At 38.8% G+C, this 22,837-nt stretch overlaps 1 protein-coding gene across 12 annotated transcripts in view; it reads left to right on the top strand.

Moving 5' to 3' along the window:
• The window catches only part of DOCK10 (dedicator of cytokinesis 10), a 260,102-nt gene that overhangs the window by 136,926 nt on the left and 100,339 nt on the right, over positions 1-22,837 (top strand). For 11 of the 12 annotated variants that reach the window (XM_077868996.1, XM_077868993.1, XM_077868990.1 and 8 more), the window contains exons 4-7: positions 6,257-6,339; positions 14,118-14,190; positions 14,468-14,590; positions 14,841-14,975. In XM_077868996.1, the coding sequence (XP_077725122.1) occupies positions 6,257-6,339; positions 14,118-14,190; positions 14,468-14,590; positions 14,841-14,975 (414 nt within the window). Of the gene's footprint in view, positions 1-6,256; positions 6,340-14,117; positions 14,191-14,467; positions 14,591-14,840; positions 14,976-16,211; positions 18,057-22,837 lie in introns of those variants that run through there. The other variant, XM_077868998.1, reaches the window with a different exon arrangement.

Genomic DNA, 22,837 nt, shown 5'->3' with positions numbered 1-22,837 from the left:
ATATGCAAAACTATCCCAGTTCTAAAGTGGCCTCTTCTTCTCTACAGTAAAAATCATCCTACCATGTGTGGTGGTAAGTGGATAAAAACACAGAAGTACAAGTCTGAAACCCTCACATATAAAAATGTTAAAAAAGAACCCAGTTTAAGTTTGAACCTACAAATTTCAATCACATTGAATTACAACCCAGATTTTATGCCTTCCCTAAAAAGAATGATTTCGATCATAATATTACCAAGGTTTTTAGTACTATCCATTATTCATGTCTTGACAAATTACTTGTGAGATATAGCTGGGAAATTAGAATGTATGTTCCCGGGTCAGGCACAGGTGTGATTTATGAAAGTCTAATTTTACAGTTTGTTCAACTGCCTTCATACAACACAGTTTAAAAAAACAAACAAAAAAAAACCCCAAATATTTTGATTTGTTTCCAATTTAAATACCAATTTAGGCTGCTCTATAATTCAAAGTAACAAAGTAGTTGAAAAATGATTCTCATTTATGGCTGGCATTTGATAGGACATTCTCTTTTATATCATACATGCATATTTATATACATAATAACTGTCTAATATCAAATGATATTTTAAAAACTCAGACCCCAAATCCATTATTATTTGGCTTGTACCATGATTTCTGAAACTGAGTCATATCTATATTTACTTTGTTTATTTTGTCCAAACATTTTTCCTTCTTTACCAGGTCTGTAGAATAAGTGGTAAAACTCATTTTGTTCAACTTATATTTATACCGCAAAAAAATAATTATTTTATTTTAAAGGAATACATAGATGTGACCCCATTAAAGAAAAAATAGGTTTAGTGCCTTTTCTCTTTTTCTCTAAAATATCAACATATTGAGTGACCACATGTCCTGGTTGCAAGAAGAGTCTCATGTTCTACCTGTTGGCCTGGCCAATAGCCTCTTCTGTCATTTTGTAGTGTCTCGGTGTGGACAATAAATTACCCAGCTACCCTTTCAATACATAATTTGCCTAAATTCACTTAATTTTATGATGCTACATTTTCAACATTTATATAATACGCGTAATTACTTCTAAACTTAATAAAGACTGCCATGAATGTGAAATTACCACCATCATTTTACAAATACAGAATTCATCCTAGTGGTGACTAAGGGTCAAAATGAACACCTTTTGTGGTTGCATACATCTTTCTGGCAAGAAACTAGTGATGTAATTAAATCAACCTCTATAGCCAGAAAGAAAAAGAATTTTGCATCTGAAGAGCCATTTATTACCTGCTTATTACTCTGTAGCCAGAATCTAATCATCAGCCCTTTTAAGAGATGGACAAATTACATTGCCAAACCCAAATTGCTATTTGAGGTAAGTAACCTGATTTGAATGGATTCTGATGATTCTCTAAAGAGAAGAGGAAAGGGAAAAAAATGAAATATTTTCCTTATAGTATTTTAAGGTGCCCTTTACAATTGCCCAATCTTTTCTAAAGTATTTAGATATTTTTTTAGAGATTTTATTTATTTATTCATGAGAGACACAGAGAGAGGCAGAGACAGGCAAAGGGAGAAGCACACTCCCTGCAGGGAACCTGATGTGGCATTTGATCCCAGGATCCCAAGATCACAACCTGAGCCAAAGGCACACACTCAACCACTAAGCCACCCAGGTGCCCCAGTATGTAGATTTTTAGAACTTTCATAGTGTCATGTTATGTCTAACAGAAAAAGGATATAGGAAATACACTCATTCAAATAAATATTGAATACCTACTCTAAATAAAACCCCCATCCTACAGTCAATATGCCCCTGCTCTTTCAGCTGGAGGGTGACCTCAATTACCAGAATTGACTGTATGAAGTCGGGACCCTGATGCTGTCAGTTCATAGGCAAAACAGCACAAGGACCACATTACCCCTCAAGTGGAATGATAGATTTGGGGGCCCCCGTGGAGATTTCTGATTTAGCTGCTCTCGTGTGGGACCCAAGAATCTGCATTTTAAATAACAATCCCTAATAATTAATGAACAGGTTGCCATTTAGGAAGCATCATCCTAATGGTATAAAAGCCTTTGAGCATGTTGACCTTGCTCAGCTTTTTTGTGTCAAAATGCATAACAGCAGAGATAGGAAGCATAAAAGCTGAACAAGCAAACAATAAATTAATAAAATGTGAATCGAGGCATTGCCGTGTGAAAAAAATTCACCAGCTCAGCAAACTTTTGCTGGATATTCATAGTCTTCACCTTTGAAGTAGATGGTGACAGCCTCCAAGGGTGAGGAGCTGGGATCTTGAAAGCTGTGTTGTGGGCTAGATAGTTAAAGGGGGAATGGAACCACTGCCTTACCGTAACAAGCAGAGTTGTAGCCTGTGACTTTGAATTTGCAACAGGCCCTTTCAGCTTCATTTTTGGACAAAGAGGCGTTGTAGTCATAATTAAAATAGCTCTTAATGAGAGTGACTGTGTGGGCAGGAACAAAGAAGAGAGAATAATTTTCTATGCGTAACATTTCCAAAATGCCATTGCTATGTAGGAGAAACATTTATGTGTTTGTAAAATGCACTGGCTTTCTCAGAATCCAAGAAATCACAGATTTAGATGGATTTTTAAGGGTCATCTGTTCTACCCCTAATCCTCATCTACCCAACACCATACATGAAACATAGCAAATAAATTCAGAAGGAATTTGATTAAAGCAGACCTCTTTGATAATCAGAGCTAATATATATCTCTCCAAAACTCTACTTCGTGCGTCAAGAAAAACTAGTTGTTATTATCAACTATTGTGACTGTGGATTATACATCGAGTCAAACATGCTGAGAAAACTGATTTTTAAAGCAAGTGTTTATTAAGTACATACCCTATGTTAGTTGCTTTATAGGGAGTGTCTTATTAGATTCTTATGAAGTTGGTGTTATTTAGACAGATAAAGAAATTTAGAGATACTAAGTTACTTAATTGAAATCTCACCGTTACCACTAAAATTCAAAACCAGGTCTGTCTGACTCCAAGACAGAAGCAGAAATGCCATGCAAACATTTGGAATGATGGTCCAAATATGCCTAAAAGAAAAAAAGAAGTCTGAAATCATCAAACAATTCATAAATTAGCTGATGGACTTCTAGAGTCAGACAAATGCGATTTGAAGTCCTACTTCTATCATGTGTAGGACCTTTGGCAAAGATCTGAGCCTCTCAGTGCTCTATGATTTATAAAATAGAAATAAAATTTCACAGAATTCTTATTAAAACCCTTGGTACAGCACCCAGTGGTGTGCTATCTGACAAGTACATGCCACTCCAAACTAGAAAAGAAGTACTTCTTTGCTAGACTGTAGTGATATAAGAAAGTTCCACATTAAAAAAAAAAAGAAAGAAAGTTCCACATTCATTTTGGGTCAGTGGAATTCAGGATGTACATATCTCAGATGGAGTTAAGCCTGTGGCATATTGTGAATATCATGTGAAATACACGTGAAGTGTACCTGTGTATCATGGCTAAACATCAATACTGTAGGTGGCAAGAAAGGATAAATAAAGTAAATCAGTGCATCTTTGTCCCATTAGCCTCCAGATTAGGGAATTTAGAGATAATGAGACAGAGACTTCTCAATCTAGTCTAATATTCTGGTTGTTAACTAGCTAAATCTGAGATCCTAATAAATAATTTGACCAAAAGCCATGTTGGAAGTCAGTATTAGGGGTTAGTTCCAGAATAAGAATAAAGCTGTGTAGCTCCTGGTCCAGTGCCATACCTTCTGTTTTCCTTTTTCTTATAACAAATATACATTGGTTTGGCAGTTTTTTGCCCAGAATCTTTAAAATACTTTAAGCACTCTATTCTAAGAAAATAACCCCAAATGGGTCAGACTTGGGGGAGGATGGGAACACCAAATGCATGAAGAAATACTCTGAATACTCATGGAAAAATTCTCATTTTTTTTTTATAAAAGCCTCCTTTAAAAAAATACTCATATTTTCTACAATGGCACAAAATCTGAAGAACCACAATAACCACCCACCCTGTCCTATTCTAGAAGTCTTTTCTCAAATGTTAGCATCTCTGTGGTCCCCATCCTAACCATTCTATTAAATTGGTCTCCTTCCTGCAACTCTTATCCTCGCCCTTCTCCTGGTTTTTTTTTTTTTTTCACTTAACAGGTACCACTTTTCAACATACACACAATTTACTTATTTTGTGTTTATCGACCAGCTCTTCACAAGGACATAAATCTCAAAAAGGCATACATTTTTGTCCCTTTTTCATTGATGTTATTTCACATCACCTAGAACAACCCAGTAAGAGTTTAGTGATGTTTGTGGAAGAAAGGAATGATCTCCAAAACTAGGAGACTAGATTAGTAAATTAGGGTATGATATTTTATTCTACTTGTTTTAAGTGGTCATGAAATTTAGAAAACAAATGTAAAAAATCTAGAATATGCCATTAAGTGAATAAAACCGACATTCAAGTTCAAATAAACACTTGGAAGGGGAGACCACATAAAACTGTGTGTTGGGAAAAAAAAGAGAGGGAAAAGGGAAATGAAAAAAGAAAGTAGATTTTTTTGGTTTTGTTTTTCATTTTTAAATATATCTCATTGCATTTGAGAGCTATTGCCAGGTATAGAGAAAGGGCAGTGAGAAGAGAAAGAACTGTGATCGTGAACATTCTGTCCTTGTGACCTTGGGATGCCATGGCCCATACTCCTTGTCTGAATCCTTGGCATCTTTATCTAAAATGAAGATAGAACTTTTTAGCCAAGGAGCATATCAGGGCTTAGTTTTCCTCTTACTTCCAGAAACATGTGATTTGAAGAATTGGCTCAGGAATCACAAGTTAAGTAGTTTCACTTTAGCCAAAGATTCAGTTTTGTTCCCGTTCCCCTTCTCCATCCATAGTCCATCCTGATCTACCAAATTCCCTTTGCTGGTATCCACGTCTGTGGGTCCTGTAGCTGTTTTTCACCACTCCTCTCTGCCAACATCCTCCTACTCTTGTCTTGGTCCCAGGCTCACGCCTTGTTTAGCTTCTGTCTCCAGTTTGTGCGTGGGTGCTCACCTGAACAAATAAAGTCAGGGCGTGGAGCAAGTCCAAGGCCAGAGAAGTCCAGAGCGGCTGAGGACACTCGACTACTCTCTCCTCACCCTACATTTCCCTGCATCTTAAGCCCCGTGCCCACACCCACTGCTCTCCATCAACCTTTCTGCAGCAACCTCGGGGTGGTTCCCTCCTACACTTCATGTTTCTGCAAAACAGGGCTAGTGCTTTTCTTGCTTGTGGCATTTGCACACCCCCAGTGATGCTTCACATGCAGATATCCTTGCCTGTCCCCTCCCTGATTCCCAACAACCACAGTTCTTTATTTCTCTCTTTGCAGTAAGCTTATTGCTCCTCATTATCTCCACTAGAGAAGACAAGACTTCCTTATAATCTTCATGTCAGCTGCTCAATCCCCAGGTTCATGTAATTTTAGAATGAAAAGGAATCTTTAAAAGCCACCTAGTGAGGGGTACCTGGGTGGCTCAGTGGATTAAGGATCCAACTCTTGATTTAGGCTCAGGTCATGATCGCAGGGTCATGAGTGAAACTCCCATTACCACTCCATCAGTACATTGATTGCTAGGTGCATGATAGCTGTTTGGGAAATATTTGCCATCAATAAATACTGAAAAATCAGTCTCTACATACCAAGTTTTTGGTTATCTTTTATTCATATATATTTATAAAAATCAATGAGTAATCATGGATAAGGCTGGCCTTGAGAAGGCATTGAGGTAAAACTGAAAAATCTGATTTCAAATCAACACAGCTGACATAGGGAGGAAAAAAAGATAAGTTACTGACACAAGAATGAGCAGAAATTGGCTAAAATTACAATGAAAAGATTACATAGAAATAATAATATCTTCTACCACTAAGAACTGTTAAATAATGGAAGGTTGCTAAGGAAAGCAGAAAAATGACAGTACTTGAGGTTAGCAACGTATCTGGTATGATTCATTGCGTGATTAAGTTAGGCTTTCTTCGATGGTGTAAAATAGAATAAGTATGTTAAATAGTTCCTCCTCCAAGAGTCTGGGAAAGGTTAGATTTCCATTTCATTAGAAAATGTAAAATGATTATAAGGAGCAAGCCCCTAACCTACATTAAAATTGCTAACATAGCCACCTTAACACTACCCCAGAGATGATAACTGTATTAGCTTTTTGCCAGGACAGCTGATTTTTTTTAATGATAATTTTTAATCATCATTTTTTTTAATTCCAGGCTTGTAAATTTTATAGTTCCCAATGGCATGTGGTAAACTACAAATATGAACAATATTCTGGAGACATCCGACAGTTACCCCGGTAAGAACCTATCAAGAGTACCCCCTGGGTTTTTCCATGTATAAAATATGTTCTCTGTTTAAGTTCTACCATTGTTTACAAATACATGTATGTTAATCTAGTGTCATGGTATATTTTACAAAATTTAAAAATAAGAGTCACGATAGAACATTTTGTTCAACAACGTACATTTTCTTGTATACGCACAGAATCGATTGTGAAGTGTAAATTATTCTTATTTAATTTTTGAACAAAGTCTTAAAGTATCATTATATCATCCTTTTGTGAGTTGTTATTTCAATATCAGATATAACAGGGCTAGAAAAAGAACAGTTTGGACCAAAACATTTTTCTGACTATATTCTGTATTTAGCATTCAGATTTGCCACTGGTTTCATGTTTTTTCACACCGTGATATCAAAAGTCATGAAAATAAACAACTTCTACAGAAGTGATATATGTTTAAGAACAGCAAAAAGGGAAAAATAAACAGCTATTTTTTTTTGTGCGTGTGGACTGTGGGGAAATAAAGTGTTTAGGAGAGGATGTCTTTATTCTGCGCCCATTCAAATGTCACCTTCACAGACAAGCTCCCCTGGCCTACTACTGGAACTACAGTAGTCATTTATTCAAGTGTCTGTGTCTCCCAGTAAAGCAAAATCCCCAAAGGACAGGGACTTATTCTTGCAGAATCCCCTGCAGGCTAGGAGAATGCCTGGCCCATGGTCAGTGTGCAATAATTACTTAGTGGATAAGTAAACTAAATGAATACAAATTTTGAAATACATCACTTTTGGGTGGGATTGGAGTGGCTCAAATTCAAAGAACTGCAATGAATTGGAATCTCCTAATGCATTGGGTCATCCAACTAAAATGATGCAAATAACCCAGAAAAAATATTTATGACAATCAAAAGTGAAGTTGTCAGTAACACTTTCCTCAAGCAATGATGTTGAGAAGATACACATCACATCTAACTTTTTAGTGGATATGTGGTTTAGATTGGGGCACGATTGGCCCAGATATCCTGAGCCCCCAGAAACAACTGTTCCAGACTCAGATACTTGAAAGGGCTGCTCTCAGCTCTCTAAAGCAGAATTGGAAGGAGCTATGGAATAGCTCAGAGAAGGTGCCATCTGAGCTCGATCTGCAGGAACAGTAGCTACCAGCACCGTGATCTTCAGAAAGGATTTCCCAGGGGAAGGAGCAAGAGCAGATGCCCTGACTTGGGAACCAGCGTGGTCTCTTGAGCAGAATGAAGCTGGAATTGAGGGTTAGAAGAGCTGTAAGCTGAAACCAGAGAAGGAGACAAGGGGCCTGGTGGGCCCCAGAAAAGAGCTTGGATTCATTCTCACCACGACAGAAGACTGAGGAAATTTTAACCTACAGTGTGATGTGATCCCGTTTCCTTCTTTAAAAGATCACTTGAACTACTCTAAGGAGAATGGGATTGTAGCAGTGAGTATACAAGAAGAAGAAGAAGGAGAAGGAGAAGAAGAAGAAGAAGAAGAAGAAGAAGAAGAAGAAGAAGAAGAAGAAGAAGAAGAAGGAGGAGGAGGAGGAGGAGGAGGAGGAAGAGGAGGAGGAGGAGGAGGAGGGGAGGAGGAGGAGGAGGAGGAAGAAGGAGGGGTGGAGGGAAAAGAGGCCATTTATTTTTCAGCTGCATTACAAAGTAAAGAGCAAAACAACATTCCCCCAAAACAGCAAACTTTTTTTGCAAACCAGTGAACATTAACTTTTACCAAATCGCTGAACATCCTTTTAAATCCAGGTCACTCCTGATAGATAGCCTCCTGTAACTTCGTGTTGGCAAGGTCCCACTGCATGCTGGGCTTTCATGAGTAATTGCTATATTTGGGATGTCCGTGCAGTAGTCACACTGTTTGTAGGCACAACTGAAAAACAAAGCATTTTTTAACGTTGAGACTTCCTCTTTCTAAAAAAAACTGTTCTGAGAAGTGGTTACGGTGTGGAAGCTGTGTCCCAGCGGTTGGAAGACCTCATGGGAAGTGAGATACTGTAGAAAGAGACATTTAACTGCCCTTCCAAGTATGTGCTTTCCTGCTGACATCAGGTCTGTTGAAATCTTTAGTGGCTTTCTCCCCACACACCTTTCTTTATGTCCATGATGCCACCAAGCAAAATAAATAAATGAAAGGTTTCACCTTCATGGTATGGAAACAGTGAGAACAGGGCCTGGATGTTAGCCTTGAATTAGAATTCTCATGGAGCATGAGAAAAAATGCACGAGAAGCAAGATTAAGGTAACCAAAATATTGTTGAGAATTTCCCTTAATTAACTAAGGGAAGTTGATACCAAGAAGGGGAAGAGTAACCCTGCCACAAAGTAGGAGATTTTAATGAACTATGTATATTCAGAGTGAAAATCAAAAGTTCTAGAATATAATTCTCACACATCCCCTGAACTAATGAAGACTGTTAACACTGAAGAGAAAAATTATTTTTGAAATGATGTTACAAAGCTAAGCACTCCCCATTAAAGACTACACATATTTAGGTCAGTAGCGGAAACAGATAATTTCCTTGGCCTTCAGAGGCTATTAGAAGTAAATCATGTTCATGCCTCCTGGATTAGAAGAATTCTCCTATGTCTGCTACCAATTTAAACTGATCATTTCTTTTTAAGGGTTGCTGAGGCTCCAAAATAAAAATGTGCAATTATGGTAGACTGAAAAGAGGATTGCGTGTTTATCTCCCTAATTCTTATTCTTAAATTTGAAATTGTGTTATTATTAACTCTTAAGAACCTCACTTTTTTTAAGTGTCTGTTCATAGAAAGATACTGGAGAGAAACATTATTTCAGGCTAGAGTGCAAAATGTAAGCCTTCACAATAAAAATCAGCACTGAACTTGGGATTCCCAGGAGACAAGAATGATAAAAAGTTACGATGTCAGAGGAGCCAAGAATATACTGCAGGAAAAGGACAGTCTCTTCAATAAATGGTGTTGAGAAAACTGGACAGACATGTACAAAAGCTTGGAACCTGACCCTATCATACACTATCCACAAAAGTTAACTCAAAATGGATTAAAGACTTGACTGTTATACCTGAAACCATAAAACTCCTGGAAGGAAACATAGGAGAGAAGCTCCTTGACAACTGTCTTGGCAATGATTTTTTTTGGATCCAACTGCATTCAAACAAAAATAAACATGTGGAACTACATCTAACTCAAAAGCTTCTGCATGGCAAAGGAAATCCATCAATGTAATGAAAAGGTAACCCAGTGAATGGAGAAAATATCTGCAAATCATATATCTGATAAGAGGTTAATATCCAAACAAGGTAATATAGAACCAAGGCATACAACTCAATAGCAAAAAAATAAATAAAACAATCCAATTTAAAAACGAACAGAGGATCTGAATAGACATTTTTCCAAGGAAGACAGGCAGTGGCCAACGAGTACATGAAAAGTACTTATCATTGGGAAATACAAATATTCATCAGGAAAACACAGATCAAAGCAGCAGTGAGATATCACCTCACACCTATTACAGAGGCTAGTATCAAAAAGACAAAAATAAGTTGTAATGAGGACATGTCAAGAGGGGAGCCCTCATGAACTATTGGTGGGAGTACAAACTGGTGCGGCCACTAAAATTGCACCCTCAAAAATTAAAAAATAGAACTACCGTATGGCCTAGCAACTCCACTTCTGGGTATTTATCCAAAGAAAATAAAATGCAAATTTGAAAAGATATGTGCACCCCTGTGTTCACTGTAGCATTATTTACAATAGCCAAGACATGGAAATAATCTAAATGTCCATCGATGGATGAATGGATAAAGAAAAGGTGAGATATTTAGATAAATAAATAGATCTATCAATCACTGAGGAGCATGGCCACAATTGTGATCCATAGTTTCCAAGAACAGATGCCTGCCAGATTGCTGTTTTGTAAGAAAGAGTAAGTCCCGTTGGCAGAAGAGAATAGAATAAGAAGTTCAGAAAGGGATAGAATAGTGTCAAGGTGAAAGGCACTAACAGGAAATAATTAGTATATAGCATAGGAACACCCCTGAACCAGATGTTCCCAAAGACATCTTCAAGTTTGTCTCTGCTGCCTCTCCCTGAGTTTTTCCGTACACATTCCTCTATCTTTCACTTGGGATGTTTTATTAATACTCCCTTTATTGCCTTGCCATCATTTTAAGAATTTTGGAACACTCATGTTCCCTTCTCTGCAGACAAAATACTTGGAGTCATTGCTCTGAAATCAGCCGTAGGAATCTGCCTCTGAATCTCAGGCAATGTGTTGCATTTTATGGAATGAGGAAGAGAGCAGAGGGTTGTGTTTAGGGGCTTTTGCCAATCAAATGGAAAGGTGAAAAGGTCTACTCCAACTTCAGGAATGTCAAGATGTTTGTTAAAGAGAAAAGGGGTATTTTGGGTAGGACAAGAAAAATTTCCCAGCAGTTCTAAAATAGCACTGTCATCTGCCACTGGCTCAGCTTTTGCATAAACATGACCCTAACCCAAAGAGGCAGAGCAAGTTAACATTAAGGAAAATGGGCACAGATATGCTTAAGTATCTATAAGGCTGTGTAAGAAGGAGAAAAGAGTACAGGTACCCCAGGATCCTTTGGAAGAGAACAATGGCTTCATTCTTACTTAACACACTTATTAAAGATGGTTTGGATTAATTTATCCTACATACAAGAAGTAGCATTTTGGAAATAGGACTTCTCATCGCACCTCTTGCACTGTGTGTTTATGTGAGTAGCTGTTACAGATTTCATTTTCTTCTCAATACAACAGCGAGACTAGACTAGACTGGAGTTCTAGGGTTTGTGTACAAATGTCTGGTTACACACATACATAATTTAATAAAAAGCAGTGTGCTTCTTAGTACATATTTAGACTTCACTACAAACGTTCTGCTATCTTCGTAGAGATTTTTGAACTTCTTTGAACTTGCAGATAAGTCATGGATGAAGAAGGTTGTATTATGTATTTATGAATATGTTTCTGGAATTTGGAATAATGCATACCCATTCGAGCAAATTCATATACATCAATGCACAAATGTTTATTCCATGCTTACCATGTGCAAGAACCTATGGAGGAGACAATCTTAAAATAACACATTTCCTACCACCCTTTTTTCAAGCCTCTGGCTTTTAAATAAGCCCATTACCATTTACAACTACTTACCTGTGGGTCTTTGGATTTCTTTTTTTTTTTTTTTTTTGGATTTCATATCAAGACCACACAACCAAAACAAAATGGATTCATAGGGAACAGGGCTGAAGTGAGACCCCAGATATCATCCAATATCAACTACTGTGTACCCCAGAATAGCTTTATTTTTCTTAGTTATTGATTTCAGTGGCAAGTAACTTACCTGAATTTGAATTTATAAAACAAATTCACAATAGTAATAAGGTCATTTTAAAAAAACTGTTTAGGGGTGGCCCAGTGGTTTGGCACCTGCTTTTGGCCCAGGGCATGATCCTGGGGTCCCGGGATCGAGTCCCACATCGGGCTCCCTGCATGGAGCCTGCTTCTCCCTCTGCCTGTGTCTCTGCCTCTCTCTCTCTCTCTCTCTCTCTCTCTCTTTCTTTGTGTCTATCATGAATAAATAAAGTAATAAATAAAATAAAATAAAATAAAAAAGTAAAAAACCTGTTTAACATACTGGAGGTGTCTCTTAGGATGTTGATTGTCAAAAAATGTGTTTTAGCATCACCAAAATGCCTTCCAAAAACAGCTTTAAATTCTACCATTTTGTATTCTTTCACTTCTGTGATCTCCTTGTTCACCTTGCCTATCATTGCTGCAATCAGCAAATGCGTATAGAGCATCTCTAACAGTAGGAAAATACAAAGCTGGGGGAGGTGGAGACAGGACTCCATTGGAGGCCCTGCCTTTAAGAAACATGTCATCTGGCCAGACTGAGAGGCACAGTCAGTTGAGCATCAGGCTCTTGGTCTTGGCTCAGGACCTGATCTCAGCATTGTGAGATTGACCGCCCAGCTTCCAGCTCCACACTTAGCATGGACTGCTTGAGATTCCTTCTACCTTTCCCTCTGCCCCTTTTCCCCCTTCTCTGAAACAAATTAAAAAAAAAAAAAAACTTTAAAATAAAAAAAAGAGAAGTAATCTAGTGAAGGGTAAGACAGATGCACAAACAGCAGATTCAGGTAAGCATCAGAACAGACATATGTCTGGCATCTACAGGGAGAGAGTTGTAATTTGTAGAGTCTAGGGATCCCTTCGTGGCAACTACTTTGAGGGCATGAACAATTTTTAGACTACAATGGAATATTATTTAGCCTTAAAAAAGAACGAAATCCTGATACATGCCACAACATGAATGAACCTTGAAGACATTGTACAATAACTGAAATAAGACAGACAGAAAATGACACATATGGCATGATTCCACTTGCATGAGGTAACCCAGAATAGTCAAATACATAGAGGCAGAAAGCAGAACAGTAGTTACCAGGGGCAGGGGAAAGGAGAGATGCAGAGCTATTGTGTAATGGGGACAGTGTCATTTTGGGAATGAAAAAGGTCTAGAAATAGACTGCGGTGATGGTTGCACAATAATGTGAATGTACCTAATGCCACTGAACTGGATACTTAAACATGGTTAATATCATTATTTTCCTGTTATGTATATTTTATCACAGTTGAAAAAAAATACTCTTATCACGTAGAGAGAATGTGACTCTGATCCCAGGCTTTTCCATTTTAATGGTGAGGTCAGTGTTCTTTCTTTGCTCCAACTTGCCCTGCTGTGAACCGGAAATGGGTATTACCAGGCCTTTCAGAGGGAAAGTAAAGAAATATTTGAACCCATTTGAATGCATTGAACCCCTATGTGAACGCAGTCTGGTAATTTTATGCATGTTTAAGTATAAAGAGTCCTTGGTCATGCCCCTTCTTATCTGGAATACCATCAACATAGGAAAAGATTTGGGATAGGAGTAACTGAATGAGTGCCCTTGGGCTTTTTTTTCTCAAAAGTCAGATTCTGAGGTTGCTTCTACACAATACAGATCACCTTAAAGAAAATATAAATATTCCATGCAAATTCTACATGTAGGGTTTCCTTGCTAGGTGTCAAGGACTGCCTGAACCTTGGATGCTTGTTGATCACCTTCCTTCAGCCGCGAGTTATGAAATAAAATCAAGACAAGGACGTTTGTTTTGTCCTGTTTTACCATTTATAGTATCAGGTGCACACTCTTGCTCCTGTGGGCTGCTCAGCTTTCCAGTGCTACCATAGCAATGCACCAAGGGAGCACAATGCCAGGAAATCAGGTTGGGGTGGACTTTGGGAGAGGCCACAGTTAGGAGAGCAGCGCAACCTAGTGGCCAGAGCACAGACGGGTTCTAGGAACATGGTTTTTCAATGGCCATCTGGTACCCTTAAAGGCATGTGAGACAAAGGCAAATCGGAAATGAAAACATCACTACTTCATATTCCACTGCAGAATGTGGACGAAGGAAAATAAAAGCCACCAAACCTTTAAAAAGATTGTGCTTGCCCTCGTGTCCTTCAAGAAGGCATGTGTAAATCTGTATAGTGAGCAGCTCCATGGTTTAAAATAGAGATTCATTTGCCAGCGATAAGATGTAACAGTGTATGGGAAAGTTAGCACGTCCAAAGGAAGTAGGCCCCTCACAAGATTACATCATTTTTATTTAAAAAGACAAGAGTTGTTACCTAGGGAACTGTGGAAAACGAAAGCCATGTCTCAAAGGACAAATCAGAAATTATTTTTTTGTTTGTTTGTTGTTTGTTTGTTCTTAACACCAGAGCAGAATACAAACCAGAGAAACTTCCCTCACATTCCTTTGAGGTTGACCATGAAGACGCTGATAAGGATGAAGTAAGTAAATTGTTGAAAACGAAATGTTGAAAACGGGAGGAGGAGAATTAGTTCCTTTCACTAGAGCAGTTCACATTCTGACCAGTTTTACGTAAAAGCCGCAGTAGCTACTTGTGTTAGGGCTTTTAGCTACAATGAGCCACAGTTTGTTTTGAAATTGAACATGATGGTTTAAGATGAGTCAATGAGAGAAAAAGGAGGTTCATTTTCAAGTGCTGTGTCTAAGATCTGGGATGCACAAAAGATTGCTGTCATGCCAGTGATGCCTTTTCTACAGGATACCACCTCCCACTCGTCCTCCAAGGGCGGTGGGGGAGCGGGAGGAACTGGAGTTTTCAAGTCTGGCTGGCTCTACAAGGGGAATTTTAACAGCACCGTGAACAATACCGTTACTGTTCGGGTAAGGAGACATCGAGACTCATCTTTGTTTCTGCCAGCTTTCTTGACACCCCCTCCTTCGGTCAGAGCACAGAGGAGAGTCATTTGCATTGAGTTGATGTTTCATGTCATAGTTTATGAGAAGGGAGGATGCTCTTCTCTAGAACAGTGCCCTGGGAATGGAGTGTTCTGGAAGGAATTAGAAAAATTCTAATTTCTGTGAGAGCACACCGCAATGTGAACGACCTCTGTATATCTTTTCCTTTATTCAGTCCTTCAAAAAGCGCTACTTCCAGCTGACTCAGTTGCCAGATAACTCCTACATCATGAATTTTTACAAAGATGAAAAAATATCCAAAGAACCCAAAGGCTGCATCTTTTTGGATTCCTGTACAGGTGTGGTACAGGTGAGTAGAAATCCCTCTTTTTCCTTGAGTCTTCTCCCCCACTTCTTGGGTTTTTTAATCAGTGAGTGTGTTCATCCAATCATCAGTCACTCATTCCGTGTTTATGGAGTATCTGATATGACCCAAGAACCATTCTAGACTAGGGATTCAGTGGAAAACAAAGCAGCCTCGATTTTTGCTTTCACAAAACTCACTTCCAATAAAGAAAGAAAAACAGAAAATAAGCAAAGAAAGAAATCAACGGAATGGAATCAGCTGGTAAAATCTGGAATAAAGAAAATTTAAAAAAAGAAAAGAAACAGGGCTATGGAAGGGAGAGAGACAAATGGTAAGGTCGGAAAGCAATGTTAATGTTCTAGAAGTGAGAAGAACATTTTCAAAGAGAAATTATTTGACCTAAAACTAAAGAATGAGCAGGACAGCAAGTGCAAAGGTCCTGAGGCAAAACATGCAAGTTGGGTGAATTTGAGGCGAAGGGGGAAATGACTGCTTGTGTGGTGACAGTGTAGAGAGCCACTGAGCTAAAGAATTCAGTAAGATAATATATAAACCATATAGTTCACTATACTTCATAAATACTATCTTTATTGTCAGGTAATAGAGAGGAAATCTGCAGCGTACATAGACAGAATCTTCCTTTTAAAGAGATTTCCTTCAAAGACAAGGATTATATCGATTCCCAAAAACTTAATTTCAGGAACAAACTCAGTGCTTTTCACAGACAATGCTGTTCTGCAAGGTCTTGGTCTTCAGTCTATTGTTTAAGCTATTCTTTGTGACATGGACCACTGTGGCAAAGGGAAGCAAAATAATTTCATAGACTTCTTTGGACATCTTGCTTTCATTTATTCTTTCCGCTCTGCTGAAATAAGTATCCTTACTCCTTCTTACATAAAACCTGAAGCAACTGAATGTTATAGCAATTTCATCTTGAATTTCACAGAAAGACGCTGGCTCATTGAGCTCAAGGACTGTGTTTCTGGTCACAGGTCACTGAGAGCAGATCCCTTCCCACCGAGCCACAGGCATCCACAGAGCTTGCTCCATAGCCAGATTACATCTTGGATTAATACCAGGGGCACTTGGATATGCAGATGCAAAATGGAGTTCTCTCCAGTCACTTAGGCCTAGCCTTTTTCTGGATGGTTTATCTGTTAAAATCTGGAATTCCTCCAGAAAGTAATAATGCTGAACTTTAAAAGGAAAGAATTAATTAAGTGTTGCTGAGCGCTGGGCTGGAAGTGAAAGATAATTGTGTTTCAATGCAGACTCCAGCTTTCCATATGGAAAGGGCAATAAGGGTCTTAATGGAGGGTGGAGATAGTTTTCTATTGCTGATCCCGAAGGAAACTCTGGCTTTAGAACTATCAAGTGGAACTTTAGCGGCAGGTTAAAGATCAATGATTACATTTTATAGACATTGAACTACAAAAATTTAAATAGTGCCTTTTCCATTTTTTCCTTCAAAGCTTGCTCTAGCAAATGCATTATCATCTTTTAGGAAGTATCACTGTAGCCCATGCTACATATCAAGCTTGCAGAGATACATATTAATATGAAATTGTTACTTCGAAGAATTCTAGAACTCGGTGTTGAGCACACACCTTAGCGCTCGAATCTGACTCTTTACTACAGGAACCTTTTCTCCATCTGGTCTTAGACTTTGCCTCAATCTCTGCTTAAGTGACACATTGGATCTGGAGAGTGTCTTTTAGGAGAAGACACAGCTTGGGGCTCCCACAGGTCAGCATTCGAATCCCGGTTTCACCACTGACTATTGGAGGCTTTGAGTATGTTACTCAAGCTGTGAGCTCAGATTCTTCATCTGTAAAAACTAAAATAATATGCTAGCATGTGAAAAGGATCTGGGAGACAGTGTGTCTTAGGTCATTCTTCCCCTCGTCTTATAATAGAACAAATGTGATTTCACTCCTTGGAGAGTCACAGGTAGAAACTTTACCAGGTGAGTTGTCATGCGAAGGAAACTTTATTTGCAGCAAATCCGGAGATCCCAGGGAATCATTTCCAAAGCTGGGAATCCCCAGCAAGAGTGAGTGGGTTTCCTTTATTTAAGGTTGCTTAAAATATTTAGAAAGGGAAGCCTTGTCGGTATGTTTAGAGGCAGGTATAAGGTCATATATGTGTCTTAAGGAGACATGCCTATACATATAATGTATGTTATGTAAATGAGTCTTGTGCTCCTATTTAGGCAGAGATTTTTTTTTTAAGGATTTTATTTATTTGAGAGAGACAGAGAAAGCATTAGTGGGGGGAAGGGGCAGGAGGAGAGGGAGAAGCAGGCTCCCAGCTGAGCAGAGAGCCCAATGTGAAGCTTGATCCCAGATCTCAGGATCATGACCTGAGCCCCAGACAGATGCTTAACCAACTGAATGACCCAGGTGCCTCTGGGCAGAGATTTTAATATTATAATGAGGTAAAGGTAATTGTTATTCTGTGGGTCCTTTCATGGTCCATCTGCATGGGGCAGGTGGGGGTGTTGGGAATTGAGCTCCAATTGGTCTGGACATCCTAGGCCATGGGAGCTCTTCGTTCAAGCAATTAGTGCTTGAGGAGTAGTTTTGGTTTCCATCACGGAATGGTATGCCCTTCAGGTCTTTTGCCTGAGTTAAGAGATAAGCTGGAAAGAAAAGCTTAAGGAAAAATGTAGGACAAACGTCAGTGAGTAGAAGCAAGTGAGCAGTAAAGGTCAGATCTAGCTGATGATAGTCTTTCCATTAAGTACAAAGGTCACTACTTTGATAGATGGACATTCTACTGTGGAAAGGCCTTCCTAGAAAATCTCAATTCACCTTCCTGAAATTTCTACTTAAATACGCTTATTTATTCATTTATTTTTATTCATTCATTCATTCGACAAACTTATTTAGTCCCTATGACATAGTAGGAACTGTACTGAGACGTTGGGAGTTCCCTGCTGAAGTCATAACCAGAGAGAGATACAGGCTCATTCCTAACTATTACACAGTGTCACAAAAGCTATAAAGGGCACTGTCTGTTGAATGTTCTAGGAGCACAGAACAGTGATGAACAGCTCTGGGTCAGCTCGCAGGACTCCCCAAGGTAGATTTTCCACATTAAAGCACAGATGAATAATCCTACTTCATTTTTCAGTGAAAGCCATGCAAATATTTGGGAACATTTATTACATCTGTTAAAGAATTCAGGTCTATACCCCCTCCCCCATTTCTATTCCTGTTTATCAAGAACTTGTAATCCTTGATGGTGGGAAGACCTCCAGCTTCTTGAGGTCACTTTGGGAACACAGACATCTGGGTTACTTATCACTTTGTATCTGGATCCTGGTTATTACATGTTTGCTTGTAGCTCTTTCTGACTTAGGAGACCTTACAACTGGAAAGAAGATTCTCAATGAGATACTGCGAGTTTAGTCATTGTTCTCACAAGCTCTCAGGTACAAAATGTCCCTGAAGATGAAACTTGTACACACAAAAGCACAGAACAAATGAATAATAGAATGAGTCAGGCCTATTTTGTCAAGAATAATTATCAGTTTCCCTTGAATAAAACAGAAAAGAGGAAGAAAGAACCTTAGCTCAAAAATGATACCTACCATCTGGCATTCTACGGAAGTCCAAACTCCTAAGAGTCTTAGCAAACACACCATTTTAGTTTTTTCATTCAGACCCAATCTATATCATTGTGTTTTTCTAAAAATAATCCTTGGAATTCTTAGAAATATATTTCAAGAGTGACATCAAGCAGAGAAAAACTCCTACCCAGATTTCTCAGAGTTTTCATGGTGATGTTTATGTTTGGAAATTTTCTGGATCTTAGTTAAAAATGAAAAAAATAATAACAGTAGTTTCCCACTTTGTAATATCATCAAATAGTAATATTAGATCTGTTTTATATCCCATGAACTACCAGTCTGGGGCAGAACTTCCAGTTTTTGCTGCTTCTGTTTTGTTCTGGTACAAAGGGATATCTGGGCCTGTGTTATCAGGTCTTGTTCCTTCAGAGTCTTCCTATTCATTCATCCACCGACCCATCCATCCATCCATCCATCCACTCAAGGTCCTGCCACTATGGAAGAGGATGAATAGTCCACAAATGCCATCTGCTGGGTATCCTACCACAACGTTAATGACGACTGTTGTCACTTTATAAAGGATCAAATGGGAGTGGGGGGCCACGCACTGCTTATTTGCTCCTATGTGCAGAAACTGCCACCTTGTGAGATGGGTTCCAAGGTGTTGGGGCGTCTGGGTGACTCAGTCAGTTAAGTGTCCAATTCTTGGTTTCAGCTCAGGTCACAATCCCAGGATCATGAGATCAAGCCCTATGTGGGGCTCTGCGCTCAGTGCAGAGTCTGCTTGAGATTCTCTTCCTCTCCTTCTCTCTTTGTCCTTCCCCTAACTCATGCACACAGTTTCTCTCTCTCTCTCATACAAACAAATAAAATTTTCAAAAAAATACAATTGCCTCATTTGCTTAACTGAAGTCTAGAAATGTCTAGAAACTCAGATACATCCTACAGCTCCGGCAACTCACCACATGAGGGAAGTAGGGCCAGGTGTGAGACACCAGAAAGCAGCTTGGACTGTAGAACTGAATGTGCTTGCCAACAGAAAGGTAGTCAAATTGGGAGGGGAGGAAAAAGTGTACCTGCCAAGGAAAACAAATCTGGAAACTAAACATGACCTAGAAAACTTCCAGTAGCAAACTCTAGCTTCAAAGAATCTCATTTCCAATGAAAACAATAAAAACCAGAATGACACTTGTACATTTCTTCATCTGATATATTACTTGACAACACTTGATGGAACGTCCATTGTTATCGTCCCAGTTTATTAAAGTAAAATTCAGGGAGATAGAGTGGTTTTCCCAAGTCACAGAGCTAATAAATGACAAAATTAGGTTTGAAGTGGGAGAATGTCCAAAATTACAGATAGATGCCCAAGGAAATGAGTCGGTTATCATGTATCGTGTGGGCATGCCTGCATATATACACACATTTATCCTGCATAAGCCACAGGGACGAAGGGACACTGCAAAGATATGCTCATGTGTCATTTTAAATAGTGAGTTTTAGGTGCAGGATCGATTTCAGCAAATATATATTGAAAATTTTGCTATTCAAGGCTTTGTGGGAAAGCCAAATATGGACCAAATATAGCTCCTGTCTTCAAAGAGCTCCTAGCCTGTGGGAGAATGCAGAGAATAAGAACAAAACAAGTGTAGCACAAGCAGATAAAATGAGTGACACATCTCAAACAATAGGTTCTGATAACATATGCAAGAATAAAATTATAGTTATCACTACATGTGGCTTTATTATACATTATAGTACATATATGTCATGTACACCATATTCTACGTATTTTGTTTGGGTACATTCCCTTGACGTTTGGTTCTACATTGGTTTTGTGGCTCTGTTGGAGTATCTCTTCCAGAACCTTTCCAGATGAATACTGCAGAAACAGACCAGTGTGCTACCACTCATTAGACACATCAGATGGCATGAGGACATATTCGCAGTTTCCTGTAGTTTATGAAGCCATGTAGAGGGACTGTGGTAGGCTTGAGTAGACAAAGTCATTGCATCTGCCACAAAGGACACTGTTTTCAGGGAAACAGGAAAATTGGAGGAACAAAAAAATAATAATACGATCATTTCTTGGTTATCACTGTAATGACGTAATGATCATATTTCAAGATTATTAAAATGTCCCATGGATTTTTCTATTTTTGTCCTTTTTTTTTTGTTATTTTATATGCCATTATCTTAGAGATCACAGAGGATGAGACAGAAAACCACTTAGGGCATCGTAGTCTTCCCCAGCATAAGCTTCTGTATACGGCAAGTAGTTCTATTTCACTCCAAATAGAAAAAATGATTTGGTTTTTGAGAAGTTGCAAAAGGAATATTTATTTCATTGATAAATGCCCCTTTTTGAGAAACAAGGGCTTATTATACTTTGCTCAATTTTTTACAAAATATTTTTAATAAAATATGTTTAATAAATGTTGAAGCGGGCAACCGTATTCATTTGGAGCACAGAATGCCATTTAGAAAATAAAGCTTTGTCCATGTTTTGTCATGTTTTGTATCTAGAATTCTTTGAATTCCTTGTCATCTACATTTGAAAGCAGATTGCAGCTCCATCCACTTTTAATTAATATAATTAATGAAAGCATTTTACATCATTTTACATACCTTTACATTTCCCTGTCCACATTAGTTACGGCATGAGATTAATGAACCAGATTTTTTATCTGTTTTCAAGATAACACTGAGATTTTGCTTGTGTTTAGCCATATGCTAGCCAAAGCTATGCCCTGAGCTCTGAGCATTTTGAGTTTTATCCTCTGTGTCTATTTCTGTTCTTTTTTTGTGAAGGAAAACCATGTCGCCTTTTACATTTGCTCTCAACCAAGTTGTCTTTGCCCTTAGATCCTCTATGTCAGGGCAGACTGCTAGTGGCTTTATGGACTTCCTTCACCAGAACCTCCAAGAGTGTGCATCAGAGTGTATGGAGGGTGTCTGCCCACACCTCCTGAGGATATCATAGCTTCTAAGAATTTGCATTCTTAAAGAAGCTGCCTAGATGTTTGCTTTGCACACTAAAGTTTGAGGCCATAGCTGCCTTTCTGGCAACCCCCACTCTTTATACTGCAGCCAAAATTGTCTCAAAATGCAGCTCTGACCTTTTATTAGTCAAAATCATCCTGTCCTTTTGCTCTCATAGAACCCAGGGGGTCCTATGAGTAGAGAAGTATTCTCATATTGCAATAGGATTCCTGTTCACAGGAAGAATTTTTTACTTTTTTTTTCCCAAAGATTTTATTTATTTATAATTTAATTTAGAGAAAGACAGCACAAGTGGGAGGAGGGGCTGATGGAAAAGGAAAGAGAGAGAATCTGAAGCAGACTCCCCCCCAAGTATGAAGTCCAATGTGGGGCTACATCCCATGACCTTGAGATCATAACCTAAGCTGAAATCAAGAGTCAGACATTTAACCAACTGAGCCACCCAGGCTCCCCTTTATACCTTCATTTTATACCTCTTTTTCACCACATTTGCATATGTTTCAGTTTCACATTTGTATGATTAACTGGTTAATGCCTGTCTCCCCTGTTCTGGCAGGGCAGAGACTGTGTCTGCCTCTGCCTAGCACAATATGTGAACACAGTAAACACCTCTTTAAGAATGAATGCTATCGGGATGCCTGTGTGGCTCAGCGGTTGGGCACCTGCCTTCGACTCAGGTCGTGATCCCGGGATCCGGGATCAAGTGCCATATTGGGCTCCCTGTGAGGATCTTGCTTTTCCCTCACTGATGTCTCTGCCTTTCTCTCTCAGTCTGTGTCTCTCATGAATAAATAAATAAATCTTAAAAAAAAGAATGATTGCTATCATTGTACTGAGCACTGAGGATAACCAACCAACCTATGCCCATCTCCAGCTCATAGACTGTTAAACAAGCCAGTCAGTAAGTGACTCATTCCAAGGCAAAGAAATAGTAATACTTGATGAGAATAAAAAAGTATAGGCTGGAGCCAAGAGTTTGTCCTTGGAAGAATCTAGAAAGTGGCATTTAAGGTATGAAGTTCTACAGTGAGAATTACTGCTGGGGTTTTCTTTCAGCTAATTCTTTCTCCTTCAGTGCCTGACTTTTCTTTCTTGAGACGTATGTGTTCCCCCTATCTATTCTCAGCACTGAGAGAATCCATGATGTCCCAGGCCATGACTATCCCTTTGGCACGTGACTGTGCCACCGAGGGGGCAAGGAAGGAGAATAGCATTCACTGAATGTCTTCTTTGCTCCTGGGTCATCTCAGCGGGTGTTAGAGTGTTAGAAGATTATTTCTCTTCTCTG

Source organism: Canis aureus, chromosome 24, assembly GCF_053574225.1.
Source record: "Canis aureus isolate CA01 chromosome 24, VMU_Caureus_v.1.0, whole genome shotgun sequence".
In the NCBI taxonomy this organism is placed as follows: domain Eukaryota; kingdom Metazoa; phylum Chordata; class Mammalia; order Carnivora; family Canidae; genus Canis; species Canis aureus.
This window is presented reverse-complemented; position numbering and strand designations above follow the sequence as displayed.